The sequence below is a fragment of the Lampris incognitus genome, chromosome 6 (assembly GCF_029633865.1).
Source record: "Lampris incognitus isolate fLamInc1 chromosome 6, fLamInc1.hap2, whole genome shotgun sequence".
Classification (NCBI taxonomy): Eukaryota; Metazoa; Chordata; class Actinopteri; order Lampriformes; family Lampridae; genus Lampris; species Lampris incognitus.
The window spans coordinates 36,786,727-36,797,912 of record NC_079216.1 but is presented as its reverse complement, the minus strand read 5'-3'; the positions used below and the strand labels follow the sequence as shown (position 1 = coordinate 36,797,912).

Here is an 11,186-nt window from a genome sequence, read left to right as displayed (position 1 = left end):
ATTAGGATTAGCATCCGGAGGGTGGCCAAAACAGAGCGTTTTAATGGCAGGGTCACACAATCTGATGGGTAACAGATTTTGGTGTCATACCAGCCCTGACCGCAGCACAACATGGACACACAGATCGACCTCCCTCCATCGCTGATGCTGCCTGGTACGATGGAGGAGTGCCGCACCATAGAAAGACACTGCCACGGTGTGAAGAGGACACATTGCCATTGTTCACAGCTTTGCTGTTTTGGATCCAAATGGCATTTGTACACACAGATGACATTGCCACAGCAACCAATGTGAAGAGGTTGATGCCTTTCCTGATCGCTTTGGAATAGTTGTGGACATTGTGCAGCCCCAAAGATCGGCTTTGAGAAACGAATTACATTTTGCCTTCAGTGGAGACACGGTATTTGAGTAGTTTGAATGCAGATTGCTAGTTTGAAGATCCTCCCAGGGCTGTCAGATCAAACAAACCGCCTCAGTGCTGATACGCAGTGTGAGTTCTATGTGTGTAAATGATGGAAATCATTGTTCTGTTTTCTTTATGCTTGTTCCTTTTGGGAGGGAATCGGTTTCATAAATTTCTTGGGAGTTTCTGTTTCACCTGGCCTAATAATCGTTTTTTGTGCTTTAGCATTTCTTATGCAAATAGACTAAATTAAAACTAAGCATGAGCAGTGCTTAAAGATGGGATTTAACGTGATTAAATGGACAATGACTTCCTTTCAAAGCTATTTTATTGAAAAAGCAAAGATTCTTTCAAAAACCAAAGTATTTCACTAACAACAAAGTGAAACTAATTACATTTTGACACAAAACTGAAGACTAAAAAAGAAAAAAGATCCGATGGTACGTATCAGCAAATAGCACAAGGGCCAAGACCTGAAGTGTGTGTGCCACACCTAACTGTACATGGATTGACACACATTAGACATGTTTTGAGCAATTTTTCCCTTTGAGATAACAATAAGTAAGATGATAATGGCTACCTGGAGGAATTTCAAGAAGCAGGTTTACCAAGTCGGCCAGAAAACTTAAAAACATACAATTCTTGGAAATTTTAGAAACTTTAATAACTTTTGAAATTAAACATAGAAGGGGATTTTTTTCATGTAATTATCATTACTGTAATTATTATTTACTCAAAAAGACATTATAATGATTTCTACAGTTATTGGGCAAAAGGAACAATCATGCATTTTGAAACACCCCACAGAACGCAGTTCATTTATCGGCACTCCTACTGAGGAGCCAGATACTGATACATACAGATGAGGGCCCAGTATTCATGGAAGATGTTCAAATATGAAGAGTGTAGCGATGATGCCAGCAATCCGACCTGAGTTTCTCAAAGAGCACTCCCCTTATAAAAAGCTTGGTGATCATAGACCCTGGCTGCAAAAAGAGGCCTCAGTTAATGGTGAGAACGTCAGTCTGAATCTCATGGCTTAGCTGTGTCTGCAGGTCGCTGAGCTTCTTCTTAAGCACAGCCAGTGCCGACATGACAATGGTCTCAGGTCGCAGAGAACCACAGGACTCCACGTTGTAGTAGAACCTGTCAGGGTAGAGATCACACATTTACGGGATGAATAACTGATATGTTGAACTTTTAGTTGGTTACCCCTACATCAAACACTTGACAGAGCCTGAAAGGAAACAAATTATTTCAGATGCTGATATAGTTACTTATACCCCAGGCAAAAAGCCAATATTTGCCCACCTTTCTGGCTTTCCATTGGGGTCGTAGGGGGCTTGTACTTCATCCTCCTCAATCTCTGAGTATTCACTCTTTGGCCTGTGGATAGCAGGGCAGTTATGTCAATCTGGCAGTTTTTAAAGTGGGTTGTCTTGGGAAAACACTCCATACATGCATTTAACACCCATTCATCGCCAGTAATAAAAAATGGGACGCACCACTCTTCGGGTCGTGGGTACACTGTGTGCCTCAGTGCGTTGTCTGGATCATATTCAAAGGACACCCCTGCAGTGGGGTTCCACTTGGCATGCTCCTTGCCGAAGCCCTTCTTTGCATAGGCTCTGAGCCGCAGTTCCTGACCCTTACGAAGCTTCACCAACAAAATGTCTGTAGAGGCGATGCAGGGCAAGAGGATGAGGGCGTGAACAGGGTCAGGTGTTAATGAGAAAGAAGTACACAGGAACAGTGGGTAGAGAGTGCAAAGAGAAAATAATAAGTTAATAGTGAAATACTTCAGATAAGGAAATGACCGAAAACCATTTGAATATTTGTATCTAACCTGTATTGTTATCAACACCCTGTGAGAGAATTAAAGGGAAACGATCATGATTTTCAACATTATCTCCATATATACTGGAGGAATAACACTCCATTAACAGCAATTATACTGAACGGTCTTTTGTGTGTCTCTACAATTACCAAAATTGTGTCTGCAGGTGATGTCACTGGCGAAAAATTTATGAATTTTCAAACTATTCAAGGTTTACAGAAAGGCTGCACTGTATAAAAAATGCAAAAAATACTACACTACACAGCTGCATGCAGCATTGTTATTTGCATTTTCTTATACAATGCAGCCTATTGACAAACTAGGAAGCAAGTTTTCACATTCACAGACTGTCTGCTGTGACATCATCGACACAATTTTCCGCACAATTTGGAAGGCGTTTCAAAGACGCACATAAGACTTCTCAGTATTAATGGCTGCTTATGGAGTGTTATTCCTCCAACACAGTATACAGAGGGATGATGTTGAAAATCAGGATTGTTTTCCTTTAAGCTTACCATCCTGTTCAACATAGTCATTGGGATCATTGTCTCGACTCCTGGAGGTCACCTGTGAAGTGCAAAAGAAACTACATCAGCGCTTTTCTCTAGAGGAAATAATTCTGAACAGAAAACTACACACACACCAACTAAGATGCAAATCATTGTGGTGAGGTAAACATCGAGGAACTAACACTTCTCTGTCTGATATTCGTGCTGTCTGAAACATTTCGAAATCCTGTGGATAAGTAGTGCAAGTAAAAATCTGACGAATTCTTGTATAGTGTTATTGTGTTTGTTTTTATGGAAAGAAGGAAAGCAAAGACAGGGACAGAGAAAGGGAGAAACAGCACTCATACTAGTGGTTCCACAAGCGGAGATCTATACCACAACACCATCTTATAAGAACGGTCATTAATCCTGGCTGTCAGTAAATGTTATTTTTTAAACATGCAGATTTATAATATCTCTCTGAATCTGTTCTATCATGAAAAATTCCAGTGTAACACTTAAACAAAACAACTTCCTTTTTTGACAGACAGGTATGCTTTCATTTTGGTGTGGTAGTGAACGGAAGCACAAATACTAGAGTTCAACTTTTTTCACAAAACAAGAAGCGGTTCCATTTTTAGCCACAATTTCATTCTCTGATACCAGTCAAGAGGATAGGGTGAAAACTGTAGTTGGTGTTTTCTCTGAGAACTTCATAAGTTTACTTTGGGATGGCAATCCCAGGTAAACTATTAGGGGTGGGACTCTTTCGGAATCTCACGATTTGATTTGATTTCGACTCTTGGGGTCACGATTTGATTCAAAATTGATTTTTGATTCATAAGGATTCCTGAATCTGGTCGGGCGTCCCGACAGACACAATTGGCCCTGTCTGCAGGTGGGAAGCTGGATGTGGGTATGTGTCCTGGTCGCTGCACTAGCGCCTCCTTTGGTTGGTTGGGGTGCCTGTTCAGGGGGGAGGGGGAACTGGGGGGGGAATAGCATGATCCTCCCACGCGCTATGTCTCCCTGGCGAAACTCCTCACTGTCAGGTGAAAAGAAGCGGTTGGTGACTCCAATTGTATCAGAGGAGGCATGTGGTAGTCTGCAGCCCTCCCCAGATCGGAAGAGGAGGTGGAGCAGCGACTGGGACGGCTTGGAGGAGTGGGGTAATTGGCCGGATACAATTGGGGAGAAAAAGCCCCCCCCCCCAAAAAAAAGGATTCCTGAATCAAAATCGATTCTACATTTGGTACATCGGGGTGCTAATTTCAGGATCTACTCCAGTCCACTGTGCGCAAAGAAAGGTGGTGTGGCAAATTATGGCATGAATGCAGACTAAAGTGTATATAATATGTAGTTTTTATATTTGAAAAAGTTGTATCAATTGATTGCAATAATGTGAACATACAAAGGCAAACCTAACCTTTCTCAGTAAAAAAACAATGTGATGGTATGTCGTACTTTGGCTCAATTGTCTGGATCATAAACCTAAAGCCTTCATTGTCAACTACGCTGTAGGGGCGCAGGTCTTTTGAAATGAAACAGGTGATGGATCTAGTTATGTTTTTTGCCTGTTCAGAATTGACTGAGAGTTTGGTAAAGTAGTACAGTGTGCGGTTGTTTGTTAATGTTGCAGGAGGTCGTTGTTCCACTTCTTTCAATGATGGTGTATGATGTGAGACCTAGCATATGTAGTGTTCCCGAAATACTTAACTTTCGTTTTGCAAATCTTGCATATTGAATGAGTCGTGTCAAGCTCCTTGTTCCCTGGGAGATTGTAAAATCCAAAATGCTCCCTAATGCTTGCCTTCAATTATGATCAGACTAGCTGAAATTGTTGCTGCTCCATTTTTAGAAAAGCTACCAAGACCTAATGTTAGCAGCGACTGACTAGCCACTGTCGTGTTTTCCGGAAGCCGGAACAGGTCCGCGGCAAGTCAACATCGCCAGCAACGAGGAGGCTACTTAAGACTGGAAAAAAATCTTTTTAAAAATCGATTTTTGGAATTTGTCAATCTATTCAGAAGATAAGAATCGTGATTCTTATGTGAATCGATTTTTTCCCCCACCCCTATAAACTTATGGGTAAACTCAATCATTCACTTTATGCTTAGTTAGAAAAAAAATGCAGATTTGCACGTAACCTCTTTTTCCTAAAGTTGGCGTTTCATGCTTTATTTCTATTTGATGTCTTACTATAGGGCAGGGGTGGCTAACCATGTGCCATGGAGAGCCATGTGTATGCAGGTTTTCATTCCAGCTGGACTCCACACCAGGTGATGTCACTGATACATTCTGATTAGTAACCCTTCAACAAAGAGGAAGAATGTATCAGTGAAATCACCTGGTGTGGAGTCGGGCTGGAATGAAAACCTGCATACATACGGGTCTCCATGGCACATGGTTAGCCACCGCGGCTGTAGGGTATAACAGGAGAATTGGATGCGAGAGGGGATGACATGTAATAAAAGCCACACAGTGAGCATGTGCCTTGGTGCACCGAGCCACCAAGCTTAGCATTTTTTCTGGTGGGGAGGAACTTACTGGGATGACTCTGGGGTTGTTGGACAAGAGATCACGTGAGGTTACATGACGTGTCTGGTCTTCTGTGCATCGAACGTCCAGGGTGAGCTCCACAGAGCACTCAGGACAAAAATCATCACAGGTACAGTCCTAGCAGATTAGATGGAGACAAGGATGTTAAATTAAGTCTATCAACTAGAAAATGTCACTAAAGCAGCATCATGTGTCATATAGCTTGTGTATTAGTCCTAGTTCAATCAAAGAGCCATTACCGGTTGACTTACTTTTTTTTTTTAGTTTCAATAGGAAAACTGATACGTGTGAAAATTTGGGTCATCATTGCCTTGTTTTAATTGAAGTGACAGTGCACTTACCCTAGAGTATTGCATTTTGTCAACAATGTCATCACTGGTGAGAGGTATGAGGCCTTAAACCACAAAAAAAAACTTGTTAGTTCAATGAGCTACAGACTATCATACCCATGTTACATTTCAAAAGACTAAATAACAGGAAAAACTGTACCAAAACCTCATCCCAAAACTTTAAGCAATACATACCAACTCTGTGGGCAATGAACTCATCATGAAGAACAGATGAATTGGCATCAATTTGGATCCAGTCAATAGCTGGATAGAAATGACAAGTCACTGAGTTGTTTTGCATCAATTTTCTTGTGTCATATTAGTTATAAACCGATAATAATAATAATAATTAACTGATAAAACGGCACTTTCACCCATGCGATGTAATTTTTTACCTATTGTGGCAACCTCAGACATAAAGACTCGTCGGATGGAATTTGCAACCCTGGAGTGGACACAAAAACGTACCAATGTCACCATTTAAAAAGTTAAGCTCCTTTCACCTAAATAATGTCACACATGACTTTCAGTAAGCCTGACATTCATGCATTAAATCTGTATGAGTGCGTACTGTGTAAACTTCCACGGAGCACTTGATTATCCTTGCTGTGAAAGAATGCAGCATCACTTTTATCTACAACATTAGTCGATGGCATAGGCGAGGTGGTGGCATTAAACATTTAACTTTCCAAATTCTCTACATAAACTTGCGATGGCTGGCTCGTACTGCCCCCTCCCTCTCACGTTCCTCATCTACAGAAGCAATCAGTCAACAGGTGTGGGAAGGGCTTCTGTTCAAGTCCAGACTGGCAGTTTTAAAAAAAAATCCAAAAGCACACAGACACAAGGATACATATTGGTATAATTTAAATGAATCATGATAAATCATAAGTCAGTAAATGTTTTATCACCTTCTTCTTTAGAGCGTTGTGTTTATGTACAAACTGTAATCATGTTGAGGCAATAAAAAAACCCAAACTTGACCTTCTCCAGCTAGGTCCATCTCAGACTCTAGACTACAGGTTTGAAGCTTCATGTAAAATAATGCTGTTTTTTATTTGAGACAGTGATGACAGCTTAACTATTCAAATTAATAATGAATGTGTCAATATCAATTAAATAAAGGTGGAACATTTCAATGAGCCAGGGCCTTTCTCTATAGTTAAAAAGAAAATTCTGTTTTATACCGGTGGATAAGATTGTAAATTTTGAAACAGAATGACTGGCCTGTCCAGGGTGTCTCCCTGCCTGCCTGCCGCCCAATGACTGCTGGGATAGGCTCCAGCATCCTCGCAACCCTGAGAGCAGGATAAGCAGTTTGGATAATGGATGGATGGATGATCGGACCGTGATGGTTTGTATAAACAGTGATTAGATTTAATTTTATTTCTTGCCAGAGGTTTTGCGCTGTTACAGGTGCAGCTGGAGGCATTCAATATCCCACAGCAATGCTGTCATGATGTGTAAGAATCAATAACTTTGTTATTGTGCCAAACACAACGAAATTGCAGGTGTCAACCTCAAAATGGTGCACGCATAAAAAATATAACATCAGCAATAAAAAGTAGTGTTTTGCAGTCCAGTGATGCACGTTATATCCTTCTCACTAAAATGCGTGACTACATTTTTTTTTTTACATGGTTATGCTGGTCGCGTGGCTCGGGTCCTGGGCTGTTCCGGTGGCGTTTGGACACTGCTTGGCATCCTCCTTATATTCTTTATATATTTAATTATTCCGTTATACTGTTATCCTCTTTCAATTGTTGTATTCTGTAAATTGTGTAAACACAACATCCACTGCACGTTGCATTGTCTTTGGGAGAGAGATCCCTCTGGTGCTCTCCCTGAGCTTTCTTCCTATTTTTTCTCCCTGTTAAAGCTTTTTTTTTTTGTAGGGAGTTGTTCCTTATCCGATGCGAGGGTCTAAGGACAGGATGTTGTGTTGCTGTAAAGCCCCTTGAGACAAATTTGTAATTTGTGATATTGGGCTATACAAATGAAACTGACGACTAGTGTAGCTAGTAGTGTAGTGTAGTGTAGTCTAGTGTAGCTACGTCTAAACTAAAAAGGCACAATGACATTTAATTATAAAGAATCAAGATAAATCGTTTTATCTTGATTTACAGATAACATACTTTGCGACTATAGTTAATGGTTTTTAACCCTCATCACGTCGTGTTTTGGTACCGAGAATAACAAGGGCCCCGCACAGCTCAGAGAACGCATTTGAATGGAAAATTCTTGTACTCACGCCAAATCGGTATTCTCGATGACGAACTTAACATTCTCGTCTGTCAGTTCTGTAATTTTCACCGTCGGCTGGTTAGCATACGGCATGACGAAGTATGTTAAATATGACAATATTGGTTGCGAGAACCGTACTCACACCACTACTACTGTTATTTTGACTTGATGACTCGCAACATAGTGACCGTCGCCTGATTGGGCAGAGAGTCTTCATTTAACTTCCGGGTCAGAGCCGTCTTTCAAAATAAATGCCTCGTTTACCGCCAAAATCGTCACTAGATCTAAGAAAATTCAAATGAAGGTTTACGCACACTGAACCCCAATAAGCGGCCCGCGGGCCAGATCTGGCCTCCACCGACACATTGGCACTAACGCAGCTGTCACAACATGTGCATTACAGCAACACAACATCATGCCCTAGACCCTCGCATCGGATAAGGAACAACCCCCTAAAAAAAAAAATAACAGGGAGGAAAAAATAGAAGAAATCTCAGGGAGCGACAGAGAGATCTCTCTCCAAAGACAGACAATGCGCATGGGATGTTGTGTTTACACAATTTACAGAATACAACAATTGAAATAGGATAACAGAATTGTAATGAAATTACTAAATATATGAAGAATATGAGGAGGATGCCAAGCAGTATCCAGACGCCACCAGAACAGTCCAGGACCTGAGCCATGCGACCAGCATCACCATGTTGAAAAAGGGAAAAAAAGTGACACATCTTAGTGACAGAAGGATATAACATTAAAACAGGATACATCGAAACGATGATGACTGTGATGCAGTTTAAAATCGTCAAGCACGCCTGTGGGCCAACAGGCCTGAATTAGAGCGACACTATCGTCCGCATTTGTCACAGATAAATGTTGTTTGAGTTGATCTGTTATGTCTTGCATGGTGGGCCTATCATAGGCTTCTTGTCTCTTTTGTTAAAGCTGTTCTCGATTGCCTTACTGTAGAGTGCAATCTCTGTCTGTCCAGGTCCACTGTCTCCCAGCTGGAGTCATCTATGCCGCAGATCTTCATGTGGCGCTTGAATACATCTTTGAAGCATAGCTTCTGGCCTCCTTGCTTCCTTTTTTCCTGGCACAGCTCCCCGTAGAAAACCTCTTTTGGTAGGCGATTGTCTTGCATTCAACTCACGTGGCCGGCCCATCTGAGCTTGGAGGGTGTCATTAGGGCTTCAACACTGACAGTACCAGCACGTCTCATTACTTCCATGTCGGGCACCTTGTCTTCCCATCTGATTCGCAGCAGCTTTCGGAGATGATGAAGCTGTATGCTGGTGAGCTTCTTCATGTGCTTGCGATACAGGGTCATGAATTTCTAAGTTAAATAAAAAGAAAATGTGGTGAGGGGGATGCCAATCAGTGCGTGCACAACTTGTGAAATAAAGTCCGTGCTGCTCTACTTTATTTTGACCTCATCCCAAAATGTACACTTGACCTATACCGTAGAGAGCGCGGAGTACGTTTACGTCTACGTGCTCTCTATGGTCTTTGACTAGACAGAGCCACTCACCAGCTAAGTCACAGACAATCATCCATCCGTTCATCCATCCATTATCCGAACTGCTTATCCTGCTCTCAGGGTCGCGGGGATGCTGGAGCCTATCCCAGCAGTCATTGGGCAGCAGGCGGGGAGAAACCCTGGACAGGCCGCCAGGCCATCACAGCCCCCCCCCCCACACACACACACACACACATTCATACCTAGGGGCAATTTAGTATGGCCGAGTCACCTGACCTACATGTCTTTGGACTGTGGGAGGAAACCGGAGCACCCGGAGGAAACCCACGCAGACATGGGGAGAACATGCAAACTCCACACAGAGGACGACCCGGGACGACCCCCAAGGTTGGACTACCCCGGGGCTCGAACCCAGAACCTTCTTGTTGAACATGTGATCTAATGCAGTCTCATCCACGCATTGTCAATGACCAGCTGTTTGATCCTGTGAGGACCCGTATTGTATATATAGATCTGCGCATGTGTCAAATAAATATTCTTCTCTTGTTCGAACGCAAGAGCACGGTGTGGGTGTGTGTCATTTTCCGCCTGAATGGCACACTTTATGTTTATGTCATGGCAAAACAATTAATTCGCTGTAGGATGGCTAACGTTAATTCAACAGGTTATGGGCCCAGCGCTATGTCTAGCCAAAGATTTAGCCGGCTGTTGTTTGACGGCGATGAAAGGTCGTACGAACTGTGGGAAACGAGATTCCTCGCACATTTGGAACTGCGCGGGCTTTCGGCAACAATCAAAGCCGAGCCACAGGTTGGCGGAGATGAGGACGCCAACGCTGTACGAGCAGCCGACGTTGCGAAGAATGCACAGGCATACGCGGAACTGGTGCAAGTTTTAGACAACAAGAGTTTGTCGCTTGTTATGAGAGAGGCGGCAGGAGACGGGGGCCTTATGCAGGCAAAGGAAAGCCGCGTGTAGTAAGTTTATACTGCGAGCTCGCGGCCCTCCACATGCAAAGCAACGAGACTGTCACAGAATATGTTGCTCGCGCTGAGACAATATTCGCTTCGTTGGCGGGGGCAGCAGGCACGTAGCCAGGTAGGTGGTTTTCGTGTCTGACCCCCCCCCCCCGAAACCCCACGGCCCGTCTGAAATGGCACCAATAATTATTTAGTTATCGTTTTGATTGTCACCGCCCCTCTAGCCTACTCATACACTGCATCTATCGTGACTGACAGGCGTTAAACCTGTCAGTTAATTTGTTTCCAAACATGATGTATCTTATTGGTCTGTTTCGTAAAACAAATAAAATCACACGCTTTTGATTGGCTCAGGGGTCTGACGAGTCAGCTAAGCAACCTGCCACTGGTTATGCTAGCTAAATGGTCGATCTATAGTTTGCTTTTCAAAAATAATGGAGCCGCCGAAAGCTACCTGTAAATCAGGCAAGAGCAGTAAAGTTAATATTCGTAAAATCAGTGATTTTTTTGTTTCAACGTGTCCCGACTCAAAAAAGAAAAAAAAGAACATTACAGATGATCTGGTCACTAACGTTACCGATTTTCCGAAGCAAGTGTTAGCAGACCCACTGCCCTCCTCCTCGGAAACGGAGCCAGAGTTAGCAAACCCGCCGTCCTCTACCTCGGAAACGTTTTCACACGACATTGTGGATTATATTGGTGGGAAAATATCAGACGAACAGAGAAGAGAAATATACTCACTGGACTGGACGGCCAATATCGGACAAACATTCCCAACAAAACTAGGAGGTAAACTACGTTTCCAACGTCATTGGATTGACCAGTTTAGCTGGCTAGTATACTCAACAAAGTCCGACGGTTGTTTT

The 11,186-nt window shown here is 42.7% G+C and overlaps 1 protein-coding gene across 1 annotated transcript; it reads right to left on the bottom strand.

Moving 5' to 3' along the window:
- Positions 1-719: 719 nt before the first annotated feature.
- polr2c (RNA polymerase II subunit C) lies at positions 720-8,044 on the bottom strand. Its single transcript, XM_056281755.1, has 9 exons — positions 7,868-8,044; positions 6,012-6,061; positions 5,812-5,880; positions 5,629-5,681; positions 5,276-5,404; positions 2,756-2,807; positions 1,909-2,077; positions 1,715-1,789; positions 720-1,549 (listed from the first exon to the last, which is right to left on the bottom strand). Exons 1-9 carry the CDS (start codon positions 7,951-7,953, stop codon positions 1,405-1,407), a joined length of 828 nt encoding a protein of 275 aa, XP_056137730.1. The 5' UTR covers positions 7,954-8,044; the 3' UTR covers positions 720-1,404.
- Between the last annotated feature and the right edge of the window lie 3,142 nt (positions 8,045-11,186).

What these genes read in the sequence shown, in the direction of transcription:
- polr2c (XM_056281755.1), bottom strand. Translation starts at nt 7,953, where the DNA reads ATGCCGTATGCTAACCAGCCGACGGTGAAAATTACAGAACTGACAGAC. An exon ending in GTTCATTGCCCACAGAGTTG is followed by an intron (nt 5,682 to 5,811) that starts GTATGTATTGCT and finishes TTGTGGTTTAAG; the next exon opens with GCCTCATACCTCTCACCAGT. An exon ending in TACCCACGACCCGAAGAGTG is followed by an intron (nt 1,790 to 1,908) that starts GTGCGTCCCATT and finishes TGCTATCCACAG; the next exon opens with GCCAAAGAGTGAATACTCAG.